Raw genomic sequence first — 17,387 nt, 5'->3', positions numbered from 1 at the left:
TCAACTGTGAGAGACAGAATGTGAAAAAAAAATCCATGAATTCACATGGTAGGATTTGTAAAGAATTTATTCGTAAATAGGGTGGAAAATAAGTATTTGGTCACCTCAAACAAGGAAAATCTCTGGCTCTCACAGACCTGTAACGTCTTCTGTAAGAAGCTTTTCTGTCCCCCACTCGTTACCTGTATGAATGGCACCTGTTTGAACTCATCATCTGTATAAAAGACACCTGTCCACAGCCTCAAACAGTCAGACTCCAAACTCCGCCATGGCCAAGACCAAAGAGCTTTCGAAGGACACCAGGAAAAGTATTGTAGACCTGCACCAGACTGGGAAGAGTGAATCTACAATAGGCAAGCAGCTTGGTGTGAAAAAATCAACTGTGGGAGCAATCATCAGAAAATGGAAGACATACAAGACCACTGATAATCTCCCTCGATCTGGGGCTCCACGCAAGATCTCATCCCGTGGGGTCAAAATGATCATGAGAACGGTGAGCAAAGATCCCAGAACCACACGGGGGGACCTGGTGAATGACCTGCAGAGAGCTGGGACCAAAGTAACAAAGGTCACCATCAGTAACACACTACAACGGCAGGGAATCAAATCCCGCAGTGCCAGACGTGTTCCGCTGCTGAAGCCAGTGCATGTCCAGGCCCGTCTGAAGTTTGCCAGAGAGCACATGGATGATACAGCAGAGGATTGGGAGAATGTCATGTGGTCAGATGAAACCAAAGTAGAACTTTTTGGTATAAACTCAACTCGTCGTGTTTGGAGGAAGAAGAATACTGAGTTGCATCCCAAGAACACCATACCTACTGTGAAGCATGGGGGTGGAAACATCATGCTATGGGGCTGTTTTTCTGCCAAGGGGACAGGACGACTGATCCGTGTTAAGGACAGAATGAATGGGGCCATGTATCGTGAGATTTTGAGCCAAAACCTCCTTCCATCAGTGAGAACTTTGAAGATGAAACGAGGCTGGGTCTTCCAACATGACAATGATCCAAAACACACCGCCCGGGCAACAAAGGAGTGGCTCCGTAAGAAGCATTTGAAAGTCCTGGAGTGGCCTAGCCAGTCTCCAGACCTCAACCCCATAGAAAATCTGTGGCGGGAGTTGAAAGTCCGTGTTGCTCGGCGACAGCCCCAAAACATCACTGCTCTCGAGAAGATCTGCATGGAGGAATGGCCAAAATACCAGCTACTGTGTGTGCAAACCTGGTAAAGACCTATAGTAAACGTTTGACCTCTGTTATTGCCAACAAAGGTTATGTTACAAAGTATTGAGTTGTATTTTTGTTATTGACCAAATACTTATTTTCCACCCTGATTTACGAATAAATTCTTTACAAATCCTACCATGTGGATTCATGGATTTTTTTTTTCACATTCTGTCTCTCACAGTTGAAGTGTACCTCTGGTGCAAATTACTGACCTCTGTCATCATTTTAGGTGGGGGAACTTGCACAATCGGTGGCTGACTAAATACTTTTTCTAAATCAACCAATACTACTAACAATAGATGTGTTTAGTGTTTTACAAAACTATTATTGGTATAGTATTGGAACATATGCCAACTATCAAAAGTAGAAATTGCAGTACAAAAATGTGTTTATGATAACTGAGAAACTGAAATGCTCAAAACACAGTTCAACTTCCTCTCAATCAGAAGCAAGTATTATATTTGATGCTGGTGATCAGAGTCTTTAAGGATTCTGGATATACCTTCAGAATAGGTAAAGCGCTCCACCTTACAAACGACGTCCAATAAGCTTTTCTGTTTATTTTTTTTAATGGCTAAAAACTGAGAGTCACAAACTCTCCTTTTAGTTAGTTATTAAAAACCTAATCTGTCCATTTTACTGTGAATGGGTTTTGTGTACATTTAGTTAAAAATACCTGTCTTCTGTGAATACAATGTTTGGGGTACAGAGTGCAGCTGTATTTTGAATTAATAAATTAAGAAATAATGAATCTAGCCAGATTTCATTTTGGCTGTTTAAAGGGGAAAAGGCTGAAGCTGAACAGCTGGAACTGATTTATAGATAGTGGCATGTGATCTGAAAGCTGCTTTCATAGTCTAAATGTGCATGACAGAAGCTGTACAGTGAACACAGTACAAGCTTTGTATACCACAGTGGCATCACTGTTAGCTTGCTATCAAACTGCACATCAAGTCTTAGTGAGGAACCAACTGAACAACACGCTTTCGTTGTATTTATCACAAAAACACGTCCTTCACGTCGTGCTGGGGATTGTCAACTATTCATTTTCCACGTGCCGAGGCGATAAAGTCTTATTACACTGTATACCATCTTATAATAATACCATCTTAAATAGCCGACGCAGCTAACGTGCTAGCTTAGCCTCTGCTGTTACAGATCTAGCTTAGCTAAGCTGTGGCAGAGACAGCCGAGGCTCACCTCGTTGGGAGAAGGGACTCGGTGTTTGCAGGAACCGTGACAGCTCACTAGCACGGCCAGAAGGGAGAAGAAAAGGGCTGGGCTGAGGAGGAACCAGGACACGGACGGCTTGCCATCCCGGCTTAACCTCAGCTCCATCCTCCAACCTGCCCGACAAAAGGGGCTTGGCAGCCCGAAGTCAACAGAATCTTCGCCGGTGTCGGTCCGGTCCCTTCTACTTTCGTTTCGTTCATCGCTTGCGCGGTGAATCAAAACATGTTAACATCCCGCAAAAAATAAATGAATTAATGAAAAACAAGCGAACAAATTCAAATAAGTTATACCCGAAGTGAAAAGAGCAGTAAAAGCAGTAACGCCGGCCGGTGAGGGGATAAATATACGCCTGACAGCTGCGGCGGTCCTGGTTTGTAGCTTATGTCAGCTGAGGGTGCACTCCGAAGATCGTCTGTTGTCAAGATGATTCACTCCCCCAAATGAAGCAAGACAGCGCTCCAAAGATCATATTTTGGTAGGATGAGGTATATTCAACAGATATGGTACATCTTTTTCCTCTCTCAAAGGGGCAAAGGAAATAAATAACAACGTTTTATCTTTTTTTAGTGCGGAGTTTAGAAAGGCATTTGCTTTAAAAGCTTGTATAATATTATTATATACAATACAATATTATACAATATTATATACAATATTTTTCATAAGTTTAATTATTTATAGCAGCGATACAGATTCACAAATCCATAAAAAGTTAGAATCCGTCTAAAAAATGTACTTGAGACATAATTTTACGGAGCCCTGCAAGGGACATGGGAGAAAAAAAATTAAGAAAAACTTTGGGGTATTATTCTTGTGAATTGTGAAGACATCATGCTTAACCAAAAATTTGAAGAAAATGGGTTAGGTTCATTATGGTTCCCTTCACTTCAAAGTTAATGCCTGCCTCTTTTCTTAAGGCAGGTCTGTAAAGCTTTTCACTTTTTCCACCATGTGATGCTGTGTTCCCATGCTCTGTGGCACCAAAACATCAGACACATGAGGTAAATGTGATTACATCTGAATGCCCATCATGGCTTAGACCATCTCTGATCGCTGTAGCTAATGAGAATCCACCCTGTGTCTGTTTGATTGTATTAGCTCTTGTTTCACTCTGTTAGGAAGGTGAAAAACTCCAGTGTTACATGGTAATGACTTAAAATTTTCATTTTAACGGAACATTTTAAGTCAAATTGTAGCACCAAAAACATGCATATTTGGTACGTTTTTTTATGTTAAGTGATCGTTTCTTTCATTGTAATAGGTATTTATTTCTCATGTGTTATGGTTATTGTATTTTTCAGGCTTTAATGAAAAATTCTGTTTTGCTTAGCCGGCTCCAAAACCATCTCAGTGCCCAGCCCAACCCATAAAATGCTGCTGTAAAGTTTTTGTGGTTTTCAGCTTCCCTTTCATTTGTTTCTTCTGTGATGTTGGAGATTTGCATTTTCATTATGGTTAAAAAAGAAAAAATAAGAAAGCATAAATCTACAGAAGCACCGGCTTCAAAAGGATTGCTTGGTAAGGATATGATGATATACACACTGTATATTTTCAATATTTTCTGACATTTTATATTTTATACGTTTGTTGATCAATGTCTGTGTTAGTTTATCCCTAACAATCCTGCGACACTTACTCTCCCTTTCCTTTTTGAAAGCAATCTAACCTATTCGATCTTTGTCTCTTGTCTCCCACAACAAACAGAATCAACAGATTTTTATTCTTTTATAAACAAACTAGGATGAAATAGCGTATGAAGTGTTCATTCCTAAATTTGAACAAACATTTATTTAAAAAAAAAAAAGGTTCAGAAATGATCAGAAAGTGAAAGAACTTACTTCTGAATCATCACATTTAATTTTTGTTTTTTAGCCAGTAGTAAAATGGATTTCATCTTTACATTCACAGGTACACAACAACTTCTGCTGGCTAATGGGCATATTTTTTTTCAGTGTAAACAAATGTAGGCTAAAACAGAACATAGATAATTCAAACAAATAATCATTTTTATTATATATGGTGCATTATCTTTAGGTGGAATATCTTTTGTCAGATAGAAACAAGCTAGAAACATTGTTACTTAGCTTTGTATCCACCATAAAAATGGTTTTAAAAGTTTTAAAACTTTATTTTTTATAATGAACAACACTATATTGTTTTTCAACATATAGGTTTTTAGACACTAGATTGTCATTCAGGAGCTCAGCTGCCATCCATCCCTCCTGAGGAGCCAGTGCACAGCTGGCTACTAAAGAGCAGCTCAGTCAGTGTGTGGACCCCTCTTAGTGAGCATTAGTGGTGTATTCAGCTTATCTTAATGAAACTTTGTTTTCTTTGAGCTTCTAATGAGTAGCTGGTATCCACTGGTAGCAGAAGTGAACCTTTAATTTGGTTAACCATCTCCTTTATCTTTCCTCGGTGTGTTTTAGTTTGTGGATGTCGTTTGTTTAGTTGAAATAGCGGTGTTGCCGACTTTTTGAGTTGACTCCTTTATTAATTTAAACTTAGTTTTTCACAATTTGTTCTGTTTGGCTTTTTCCTGTTATACCATTGTTATTCCACGTCACGTAGCCCTTACTCTCGGATATATAACATGCTCATTAAGGCAAATGTCTGATCTAATCTAAATCTAATCAGCCAATCACACGGCAGGAACTCAATGCCTTCAAGTATACAGACAAGCATCAGAATGTGATTTTAGGTGACTTTGAATGTGGCATGCTTGGTGGTGCCAGACAGGCTGGTCTGAGTAATTCATAAACTGGTGATCTACTGGGATATTCCCACAGAGCCTCTCCAGGGCTCACAGAGAATGGTCTGAAAAATAAAAAATATCCAGTGTGAGGCAGTTCTTTAAGCCAAAAAGCCCGAGGTCAGAGGAGAAAGGCAAACCACTTCAAACTGATAGAAAGTTAACAGTAACTCAAGCAACCGCTTGTTACATCCAAGGTATGCAGAAGAGCATCTCTGAAAGCACAAGCAGATGGGTTCTAACAGCAAAAGACCACACCAGGTGCCACTCCTGTCAGCAAAGGACAGAAAACTGGGACTGCAATTTGCACAGGCTCACCAAAGTCAAGCACCAGATTGGAAAGAAGTTCCGTGGTCTGAGTCTCAATTTCTGCTGTGAAATTTGGTGTAATTAATGCAAATGCATGGCTCCATCCTCCCTTGTATCAACGGTTTAGGCTACTGCTGGTGGTGTAATGGTGTGTAGGTTATTTTTAAGCTGTCATGTCAACATGGACCAAAATCTCAGAGAAATGTTTCCAGCACCTCGGAGAATCGTATTTTAAATCCATATGAGGCCACTCAAACAGCAAAAAAGGGGTTCAAACCAGTGATAGCAAGATGTATAGAATTGAGTGGCAGATAAGTTTATATTATTAGCATTTATAGTAATGTCTTTCAGAGAAGTAATTGAAAAGAAGAAAATACACCAAGGGATGAAATTGTGTAGATGAAAAAAGTCAAATTTATTCTTTAAGATTTTTTTTATCAAACAAACATAAAACCAGGAAAAAGATTTTTCTCTCCTGTTTATTTATAAATGTAGGTTATAGTCACATGACCTACAGTAGTAGGTTATAGTATAGCAATGATAAGTCACATGTCACAGCCAGTATAAAAGAATAATACCGTGACAAAATGGAGACCAGCTCCAACAAATCAAATCTTTTTCAAACTGTTCAGCGATCAGCAACTGCCAGCAGATCTATGACTGATTCGGGTGTCACATCCTCAGCAAACGTTTGCGAAGAAGTAGGTCTGTCGTTTAAGGCACAGTCAGTCTTTGGTTCATTTCTGTCTCCTCTGGTCTTTTGCTGGAAACATCCAGGAAGCAACAAAGAGAAAACACACAAATTCGTAATAAACAAAATCCCTCTGTTGGGTGACAACGGCTGTGTTCGCACTGCCAGATCACTACACGACAAAGCAAAGGGGTAAAAATGGCACCAAGAGTGGGTGTGCTTGAAATATCTCGGAAAATGTACAGTCTAAAAAACATGAAATTTGGGGCCATTCTTTTCTTTATGATTGTCCCTCTAGAAGTCAATATAAAATGGCAACAGTGCAGTCATGGGGTTGCTGGTATAGATTTTTTGCTTTACACAAGTTCAACCAAATTGCACAACAATGAATTATTCTTTGGTTCATATAAAGGTTTGTCATACTATATGTTGGACCATTTTGTTCTATTTATTTATATATTCTTGTGGGAAAACTTCTTTTCTTCACATTTTATTTGAGAAAGATAACACTACCTAAAGATTCTCCAGACTATACAACTGTGAGTTTAAAAGTTTGTGTAAAATCCCTCTCCATGTTGAGATGTTCCAGTCTGCACCAGTGGTCCATTCCCATCTGTTGAGACTGAGCTAAACTTCCATCTGAGCAAACTGGGGCAATGTCTATGAAGTGGTCCACTCTTGCTAATATTGACTTTTTGAATATCCTTATTGTGGCAAATTAGATAATCCTAACTATCAGTCAAAAACTGCTTTAACTGTAACTGTGGTTTAGATTCTTGTCAGTTTTAGTGACTTAACAATTCCTTCTCTATCAGTGTCTCATTGAAGATTAGCAGAAAAAAACACGTGTTTCTCCGACAATGCAAACACAGCGAACCATGAAGACTCGTTAGGGGGAAAACCAGTGTGAAGCAGTGAACCTCAGGCATGTCCTCCCTTTCAATCTGGAAGAAAAGAGATCTCCTCTCCTTGAGGAGACGGAGCATGAGGCGTCTCCAAGTCTATTTTTCTCTCTGCTTCATTCTCTTGCCAGAGTTTCACCTCGTCTTCTTACTCCTGACTTACTTCTTCCTCGTCTTCTTCGTCTCCCACCCTGTCGTCATCTTCCGCCTGCTCCAGGGCGCTGAAGCGCTCAACCACGCAGTGAGCCGTGAGCCTGGCCTCGGGGTCGTGATCCCAGCACTCAGTGATGGTGGAACAGAAGATGTTCATCCCCTAAAGAAGATCAGCGTTAGATCCAAAGGCTTCATTTGAAGACAGTGATGACTATAAGCTTGTAACGAGCAACTCTTACAATCTGATTTGGTCACGATTAGGCACATTTTGAATATCTTTGTAATTGATTTGTGAGTTTTTACACCCTGAAATAAACCATGTAAAAAATTTATTCCCTGGTATATGATTGGCTGAATTGTGAGTGGGCAGTTGACAGTGGCCATAAGCCTAAACTTTCAGTTTGTCTGTGTCTCTGATTTTTACTGCACTTTTACTTTTTTACTGACCTGGTGCTGCGTCCATGCTAGTGGGATGTCCGGACGTCCTCGGTCTCTCAACACCAGATCTCTCATGCTATCCACACAGGGCTGCTCACAAACCTTGGAGCCAAATGCTGGCTCATAGCTCTTTACCTCTGCAGCAATACACACACACACACACACACACACACACACACACACACACACACACACACACATTTATCATAAACTTTTTTTTCTGCAATGGGAGTTGTCTGACCTGTAACTGAACTTGCAGCTGTTGTCACAGGGACTACCTTTAGTTCAGCTGCACCACTCCCCCCACACTTTGGAGCAAACTTCCAAGATCGAAATTTCAGTCTTCAACCGGAGGTCATGCTTAAATCAAGTTCCGGGGACAGTAGCCATCATTTCACTTTTATGCACACGTCAACACGCCGTTTTTGTGCTAAGCTCTAAAGAACAGTGAAGAGTGCAAAGAGGTTTTGGACACATGCAAAAAACTAAGAACATCTGTCCCACGTCACCTCTTTTTTTCTTTTTTTCCCTTTTTTTTGATAAGACAGAGATCTAGTCTTTCCCCGTTTGAAAAAAACAGTGGAAAGCAAAGCAGAATTAAGCACTTTTACCCTACAGATTTAGAAAGATTACATGTCATTATATTTGTGTATCAAATTACATATGCTAACTATATCAACCACACAAGCTGTAGGCAAGGAAAGCACTTTGGGCCACGCAAGATCAGTTTTAAACAAAGAAAGTGCAGGAAGCAGGCTGAGCATTACAGCCAGGGGGTGCTATGCCGTGAAGCAACTGGAGAAAGTCAGAGACTTTGGTTTTGGTTCACTTCCAGTCAAAGCAAACATACAAACGGGCTCCAAAAAACTAAACTAACTCCACCTCTTCATTCATAAAGGAAGTCTCCATGTGTTGGATATCAGTAAGTCAAAGGTTGCATACTGAATCTGTTTTGTTTTCTTTTACTTTTTTCCCTCCTTGTGGTAAGCACAGCAGAACACATTTAGTTTACTTCTGTGGTCATAGCCTCCTTTTGGACTCTGATTGATCACCTCCTTCTTTTTTTAACATAGGACTGCACAATGACTGGCATCACATCTTTGTATGGTCTTGGGCCTTAACCTAAACTGTGAAAAACATGGGGTGGCAGGTCCTCTCTATGAAGGATTTGTTCTCTTGATCTACAGAAACACAGAAAAGAACACATACCTCCAATTGCATTGCATCGAGAGGCCATCTCCCACAAGACTAGAGCCATGGAATAAACATCCATCTGTTTAAAGGCCTCGAGATCCTCCAGGTTCACCCTGGACTCAAGGACCTCAGGAGCCATGTAGCGAGCTGTCCCCACCTAGACAGAATGATAAACTCTTTTTTTGGTGCCATGCAAACAGCACATCAGACAGGTAGGCATAATAGTTTGGGTCATGGGTGTATTTAATAAAAATATTCAAACACAAACTGCACAGATATGCACAGATTACCTGTCCACTGTTGGCATAGTCATCAACTGTAAGGGACAGGTCCAGTCTTAAAGCCAGACCAAAGTCACACAGTGCGCACTCTTTCCTGCTCTTTACCAGGATGTTACTGCTCTTGAGGTCCCGATGGGCCACTGGTACCTACAAAAACAAGCAATTCTCAAAACAACAACTTCAGCAAGGAGCCAAAAACTGTGCCCAAAATCAATCCTGCAGATTCATATATATTCATATCAGATAGAGATAAATCTGTTTTGTGAAAATATTGCTGCTGTGGTATCTGTATCATGGTCCACATCCATACAATGAATCATGAGGCTTTGAGGTTTCAAACAATGCATGATTTCATTCACAATAGGCAGCATTGATTTAAAATATACTGGTAGAGTTTTCTTGGCCAGCATTTGTCAATTTAAATGGCTTTGTCCAAATCTATGTGAACCTGGAGAAAACAGTAATTAAATTGCATTATATGCTTAGGCCTTGGTCTGACAAGAGCACCTTATCATCCTCTATGAGTTCAGTGAATTATGTGTTGTTAATTTACTGACATAGATACAGCAGTCTACTACCTGGGAATGCAAGAATATACACTTGTGTCCTTAAGTTTGGATATTAGGAAGAAGCTGTAGAGCAAAGATTGAAAAAAGAGAGAAGAAGAAGCTAAAGAGCATAGGCCTTGTGTTTGGCTAACCAAGACGAAGTATACTTTTTACCGTTGTTTATCTGAGTTGTAAACAAATGATTTTAGCCACACTTCCCTTTGGCATAATAACCACTATAATCACCCTGAGTCATATATGTATCCAGTGTGGGTTAAGTGTACTGTGCGGTGGTCAGGACTAAGTTAGAAATCTGATCTGGCATTTCATGAATGACTGTAGGTGTGCGTATAGAGCCAAAGCTTCACTTAAGCAAGTCTAGTTTTAACTAGCTTCTTTGTAAATGCAATCTCTCAGCCAGCATTTGTTCCATTAAATCTGCTTTAGAAGTTAATAAATGGCATTGAAACCTTTGTAATGTAAAAAGGGGGTAATTCATAAACATACAAAGCATACAAACATTTCATTGCTGGCGTTCAAATCCTTGAATAACTGCAACTTATTTAATCAAAGCCATGCAACTCAAAATTCATCCATGCAATGTACTAAAATCAAAGTTAATACTTGATGACTAATAATTAATTTGACTATTTTCAGGAGTTATATTTCTTTCTAGAACAATCATGCTCAATAATATCTTAAAGACCTTATAGCAACATATTATCCCAGACTGTGGGCTTACTTGTGATTCCTATGGGAGATAGGGTCTTCAGCTTCGGTGTTTGATACCACTATTGTAGTTTAATTGTTAGTAATTCGTTTAAAATTCTGGCTCATTCCCTTTCCCTTTGAAGCATCTTGAGACTACTGTTGTTATTATTTGGTGCTATACAAATGGAATTGAACTGAATCTAAACTTCATAGTGGATTCCCTTCAGCTCTTCGTTGGAACCATCAATAATAATAAATCTTAGAAGATAATAGGTTAAATTTACCTTTGGTAGCCCACTGAGTGTTGTGTCACTATGAAGGTGAGCTAATCCTTTAGCAATGCTGCCTGCCATGGCAACAAGTTCTTCCCAGCTCAATATGTTAGCTGTGAGGAAGTCCTGCAGATTTCCTAGGCTGTGATAGGCTAAAACCAGCCAGTAGGTGTGTGGGGTGTGGCCCGACAGGCCCCTTTCCTCAGCTGCTAGGAACTGAATCACATTATCGTGCTGTAGCTTGGGGTCAGCAAAGATGGAGCATTCATTTCTCCATGAGGCGTACTCCACATCCGGAAACACCTTCACCGCCACAGTTTCATAGCTATTAACTCCACCTTTCTCGCCCTGGAGCAGCCATCCCCTCCACACTTCGGCAAAGCGCCCCTTCCCCACGAGCACATCCAGTTTGATAGGTAGCAGTTCAGCTGGCTGGCCCTGCCAGCTGGTCATACCACTGATAGTGTCACTGTTAAGAGGTTGAACCTTGGTGTTCAACTCATCCTGTTCAGCATCAGTCACACCTCCTCCTCCACCTTCTCCCTGAGCACCCAGGCCCCCACATGGTAGATCCAAGGCCTGGTAAAGCTCAGGGGTGCGTTTAGTGGGCCAGTCAGGGCATACTGACGGAGCTGGTTTGTCAGGACGATGTATGCGGTAGAAATAGAAGGCAGCAATGGCAACTATGGCCACCAGAATAGGGGGCACCAAACTAACCACTACCACAGGGATCACATCCTTACTTTGGAGCGGTAAGAATCCTGCAGGAACAGAGGATTTTATCAGTTAACCACTGATTTAGCTACCTGTTCATTGTTTTATCTATTCATCCACCTAGCTGGATTTCATTATATTCACATATGTATCTTTTCATGCATTTATTCTTTCCCACACTCCCTCGTTCCTCCTTCTCTTCACCATTTGCTCCCTTGTCGAAGACAAGTTTGTCGTTACATTCATGTTCACCCTGACATCCACAGACCATCATGGAGTCATTTGCAGCCTGTGGGACCATACGACACTCCCTGGAAGTGAAGGTCTGCAGCAGGTCAGGACTGATACCATCCAGTGGCAGATTTGGGTGGTGACACATTGTGTACACTGTCATTGTGTTGTTTGCCTTCCTCCTGGAAGAGCAGACAAAAAAATTAGAAACATTAGAAAGTAACGCATGTGACTGGCTTTACTTAAAGAGGAGTTTACATCCTGCTGATGTGAGAGAGATGAGACATCATCTCTCCAGCCTGACGCTCAGCAGATTTAGACTTCATGCCCACTTGGCTTGTGAACAGCCACGGATTGCATCACAAAGCTGAAGGTCAACACTGCTCTGTGCTCTGCCATTTATTACATTCATACATTTATCTTTGAATCCATTTATACAGTCATCAAGACAGCTCTGACTGAGGACAGTCACGAGACTAGCAAGGAGACTTGCAGACCAGCAACCTGTTGAGGATGTACCCAGTCCCTCTCACTATGGACTGGACAAGCAGAAGAAAGTGGATGGAAGTTCAGCCCTTCTATTACCCCTGCTGTTAAATATGTTAATGTGTAACTGTCCAAAAAGAAAATGCACCCCATCTTCCTCCACTTATCCAGTTCAGCCAGGGCTGGAGCGTTTTCCAGCTGGCAAAAGGTATAGTACACCCAGGATGAGTTGAGAGTTTGCTGCTGGGCTAATTCAGAGAGACAGACAATATTCAAACTAACATTGATGTACAACTTACAATCACCAGTTAATCTAATATACATGTCTTTGGACTGTGAAAGGAAGCTGGGAAACTACATGAGCACAGGGAGAACATACAGACTAACTCCTGGAATGTTAATTTGCATCTAAGCTAATTTTATTAAAGCTATTATACTATAACATTTTTTTCTTTTGAAAAACAATCATTTCAGAGAATCACTGATTTGTTTATTACACCCGATTTGGGCTTGTACAAGACCACAGCTACATGGTGATGTTCTCATGTCTTGTAGTTTTCTATAAACTAACGCTTGAAGAGGCCTGAGTCCGGGGTCTTTTTTACAATACAAGAGAATAATAGAATACTGGCTACTGGCTACTGCATTATTAATAATGTTAATAAAAGCAATCTCTAAGCTCATCCCAAAGTCTGCTCACAAGCCAGCTGTTCAACAATCTGTAGGGTTGTTTGTTTGTTGTTGCTTTTGACCATTTTTGGTAGTATTTTTTCATCTTCATCCAATAAACACATCAAAGAGTAAAGCAGAAAATAAAAGTACCTCAAACCTTCACTGAGCTACAGTACGTGAGTAAACAGAGTTTTGAATCTTTGCACCACTGATGCAAAGATGACACCAGTGAAGTGGAGTTCACACAAACACCACGTTCCTGACAGAGAGTCTACAGACTGTGTATATTTGCCCTGAATAAACCAATTTTCTTCTCCTCTTTTCTTCTGTCAGTTCTCTATTGCTGGTTTCCTTCAGAGAGCTGGGAGGGTCAGGCTGGCTCACGTGCACAGGAAATGAGAGGGGGGGGGGGTGTAGTGAGGGGATCACAGTGTAGGACTGCTATCCAAACAAAACTACCAATCAGCAAAAACTTTCCAGTCATGAAGAAAGCAGCAGCAGAAAGCTGGCGTGAAGTTTTGAAGCTACAGAGATTCTCTCTAATAGAAAAATTAACCAACAACTATGAAAAAGGCCAAACTGTGGTCACATGTTTTGTTTGCGTTCGTGCGTGTGAGACTGTGTGTGTTTTCATTTAAGTCCAACAGTAGCACGCTGAGAGAAATCACTTCAGGATGTTTCATAATACTGATCGACACCATATTGAACCAGCTCGGCTGTACTGTTCTCTTATCTGCAGACTCATGGGACAGTGCTGAAGAATAACAATGTGGGCATGGTCATTTTATAGCATTTCTATGGATGTTAGAGGCTTCAGGATGTGCTGTATTAAACAAATAACAAAACAGTCAGCTAGAAAACATCAAACTGAGAAAGGTAAAAACTACCATGTGTCTATTTTCTCATGTAGTTACCTATATACAGGTTAGGTCATAGGCTCTGTAAGTTTCCCCACAGAAGATAGACAAAACAAATTATAGGAATATAAGTTACTCAAAAAGGGTCTCACCATATGGCCATGCAGATCTCTTCAGTGGTGTTACAGAAAGAGCTCAAGTTGCAGTTGCTGGAGCATATGTTGCCTTCGCACACCGGCGTGGATACCTCACACCACCTGCATAAATTGAAGCTCAGGTGGCTTAAAGACTGGACATCAACTGGAAGACCTTCAGGGTAAGAAAAGGATGAATCAGAAATCAGCAGGAAAAATAACAACATGAGTCATTTCAGCCAACCCCAAAGCTCATCTGTAGCAGCCGTGGGAATTATGCTGCAGGACCAGAGGTTTATGGTTTAGTATAAACACATATAGTATGAAGTTGGTGTCGACAAACACAACGCTTTAACAAGATCCCTGTTTATTTCCTGTTTCCACTCCCATTCTGTTGTATAAAACACCGGCCCCAATCTTTCTTGCGCCACGGACCGGTTTAACGTCAAACAATATTTTCACGGACCGGCCTTTAAGGTGTCACGGATGAATACAACAAAATAAAATGATACGACCAAGACAAAAACTGTGGTATTTTGTAAATATAATAATAAACGCAAATTCACTGTGTAATTGTGTTACTTTATTAGCAGCGTCCTCCTGAAATGCGCCAACAACACTGAGAGTGACGTCGTCCTCTCTGTCCCTTAATGCTCTCTGGTCGCTATGGCAACGCGTATACATTTATTTCAAAATAAGACACAACTACAACACGGGGAAAGTTGGTATAAAACGTTTTAGGCAGTGGAGTTAGTGATCTCATCCGGTTTTCACAATTTGAAAAAGGCACAAAAATGCTACTTATTCACTAAAGTATATCTTAGGATAAAAATTAAAACAGGCAGACCATTTTCAAACTGTTTATATGCTGGTGCTCCATGGATCACAAGGTGGATGGTGTCACTCATCTCTGGCCTGATGGATGTGACATTCAAATCAGTCCATGAGCCACAAATGTCATTTATATGCAATGCATGGCAGAGCTTTAACTTACATTTGTGCGCACACGTTTTGTTTTCACAAGTGTTCCTGAGCGTGTGTCTGATTTTAATGCCGTGCTGAAGCCTTTCAGTACTGGTTTCCAGCCTCATACCCTTCTCACAAGGGGATTTCATTGGATTATCCTTTAACGAGCTTTCCTTTAATTCTTCTAGATTTTATATATCATACATACAACTATTTGGCTGCACAGTTCCTCACACATTGCTTAACCTCCTCCCACCCTTACTTCTGAAACACTCTTTGATGCCAGTGTTACTCACCTGTTGGCGACAATTCCAATTATTTCTGGGATGTACCATCTGTTTTCAAATCAAATCAAATCAACATTTCTGCATTTAACATGTTCAGTTAACAATCTGCATCAAATGACTAAGAGATCATTGCACTGTGCTTTTAATTCCTTTTTACACAGTGTTATGACTTTTATGGAAATGGATCAGTGTGGCACAGAGTAAAAAAGGTTTTACATGAAACATAAAAGACATATGTGACTTCTGTGTCAACCCCTGCCTGACTGGTAACCCAAAAATCCTACTTCATTAATAACATTGCTTAGGTCACAGAGGAGATTAGCTTTGAGGCTTGTGATATGTGATAATATAATGACAGCTGAAAGTGTTGAGGGCAACAGACAGCTGTGTTCTCGGTTTTAGCTGGAGGTTCCAACATAGTAAAGTTCAAAACATCCTACTGCATCAGCTCTGCCACGTACAGAATTACATAAAGTGAATGTGACTTAGAGCAGGATATGGGTGTGTCCCTTTGGAGTTGAAAACTGTTAGCAAGCAGTCTCTCAAAGAAATAAGCAGACTTTATTTCTTTGTGTGCGGTTTTAGGCTTTGGTATTTGTACTATGTGGTTGTTGTGTATTTGTCTGTAGAGTAAGTGAATATCTTTACACTATGCTTGAGCTTGCATATGCGTGTGTTGCTCTGCCAGATTGCCATCCCACCCACATGACACAGATATAATGGCCCAAGCAACAAACATGCTGTATTTATGATATCATGCATTCCCAGAAGAGTCAAAGTTTTAATGATGCTGCTGTGTAAAAACGTTCTGCTGAAGGTAAAAGTCATGTAAATGCAAAGTAGCCATTCTGCAGCGCAGTTTAATTCATGTATATTGAGGTTCTGTCTTTATACCATCTACAAAGTAACTAAAGTAACAGAAGCAGTAAAAAATTATTAAGTAAAAAGTAGAGTGGAGTACAGGGTATGATATTTATAATTCAAGTGTGTAGTAACAACATAAAGTGGCATAAAATGGAAAGCTAAAATGGGTCCTCTCAACGACACAGGCATACACAAACAGAAATCCCAGTGTTGCATGGATATCTATGTAAACATGTACTCAATTACACACACAAACCCAACCACAATGCATTATAATTAGAAATGCTCTACACACACATACAGAGTAGTACACATAAACACACAGCAGTTCATTAACTCTGTAACACACAAATGCACATACAAATACACGCACACACACACACACACACACACACACACACACACACACACACACACACACACACACACATAGGGGAAGCAGTTCCAGATGTTTCTTCCAAACTGGGCTGAAGACAAAGGAAGAAAGAGTTGGGATTTAAAAAGCTTGAATCAGCATCACAGGCTCTGCGTGTACTCAAATGTTTATCTTTGTAAGGGTCAGTACGAGTTTTAGAGACTGGGTATGTGGACATTTGTGGAAAGTTAGTAACTTTCAACTGGTCCCAATTTAGGGACCCGTCTTCAAAGGCTGTCTGCAGTTAATTTACTTTATCAGATACAAAGTCTAACATCATCCAAAAACTAAACATATTACATGATGTTAACTTTAATAACATGTTAATAATACTATCATTGTAATATAAAGTAAAAAAACAAACTAATGTTACTAAGTAGGCTAGAGTATAGTTTCCTTTCAGGTCGAGTGCTACTACCACTTACTTGCATCATCATTCATTTATACTCATGCAGCTGTGACAGCATGGATACCTAAAAAGGCCATTTAAAATATCAGTAACCCTACAAAAACAAAGTAGAATAAGCACAACAAATATCACACAATATTAAACACACTCCCAAATATTTGAGAGGTAAATATCATGTTATTTAATGGTTAATTACAGTTTGGAGTAAAAATACATCAACATGTAAATGATGATGTATTATCATGTCATAATGTTACCCAGCAGTATCCAGCAGTTACAGGCAGCATCTGTTATATACATAAATATATTAATGCATTTATAACCATAATGCAAATAACTAATCATGCATGTTAAGTGCTTTTATTTTTTGGTATTTAATTATGTAAAGCTTTGCTTGCGTGATTTCACTGGTAACAGGACATTTACATGATTGAATTACTAAAGCAAAAGTTCTAAATACTTGTCCCACCCTCTGCAGCTATAATATGGTTGAGGTTGAGGTTAGGGTAGGTGGCCTGGACTGCATTAAGACCCTCAAGAGTTAGAAGTACACACATGTGTGTGTGTGTGTGTGTGTGTGTGTGTGTGTGTGTGTGTGTGTGTGTGTGTGTGTGTGTGTGTGTGTGTGTGTGTGTGTGTGTGTGT

The 17,387-nt window shown here is 40.1% G+C and overlaps 2 protein-coding genes across 3 annotated transcripts in view; both read right to left on the bottom strand.

Moving 5' to 3' along the window:
* lmln (leishmanolysin-like (metallopeptidase M8 family)) overlaps positions 1-2,884 on the bottom strand; it is a 12,752-nt gene extending 9,868 nt beyond the window's left edge. The window contains exon 1 of the mRNA XM_005943446.3: positions 2,427-2,884. Coding sequence (XP_005943508.1) covers positions 2,427-2,564 — 138 coding nt within the window. The 5' untranslated portion in view covers positions 2,565-2,884. The remainder of the gene's footprint in view (positions 1-2,426) is intronic.
* Positions 2,885-4,779: 1,895 nt separating this feature from the next.
* LOC102296550 (TGF-beta receptor type-2) overlaps positions 4,780-17,387 on the bottom strand; it is a 15,605-nt gene continuing 2,997 nt past the window's right edge. The window contains exons 2-9 of one of the 2 annotated variants that reach the window (XM_005943445.2): positions 13,820-13,976; positions 11,626-11,834; positions 10,720-11,468; positions 9,186-9,323; positions 8,911-9,052; positions 7,711-7,838; positions 7,274-7,423; positions 4,780-6,280 (exon numbers count right to left, since the gene is read on the bottom strand). In XM_005943445.2, the coding sequence (XP_005943507.1) occupies positions 6,146-6,280; positions 7,274-7,423; positions 7,711-7,838; positions 8,911-9,052; positions 9,186-9,323; positions 10,720-11,468; positions 11,626-11,834; positions 13,820-13,976 (1,808 nt within the window). In that variant the 3' untranslated portion in view covers positions 4,780-6,145. Of the gene's footprint in view, positions 7,424-7,710; positions 7,839-8,910; positions 9,053-9,185; positions 9,324-10,719; positions 11,469-11,625; positions 11,835-13,819; positions 13,977-17,387 lie in introns of both variants that reach the window. The other variant, XM_014340455.2, reaches the window with a different exon arrangement.

This window comes from Haplochromis burtoni, unplaced genomic scaffold (genome assembly GCF_018398535.1).
Source record: "Haplochromis burtoni strain Fernald_Lab_line unplaced genomic scaffold, NCSU_Asbu1 Contig_370, whole genome shotgun sequence".
In the NCBI taxonomy this organism is placed as follows: domain Eukaryota; kingdom Metazoa; phylum Chordata; class Actinopteri; order Cichliformes; family Cichlidae; genus Haplochromis; species Haplochromis burtoni.
The sequence above is the reverse complement of the archived record's forward strand: the minus strand, read 5'-3'. Positions and strand labels throughout refer to the sequence as shown.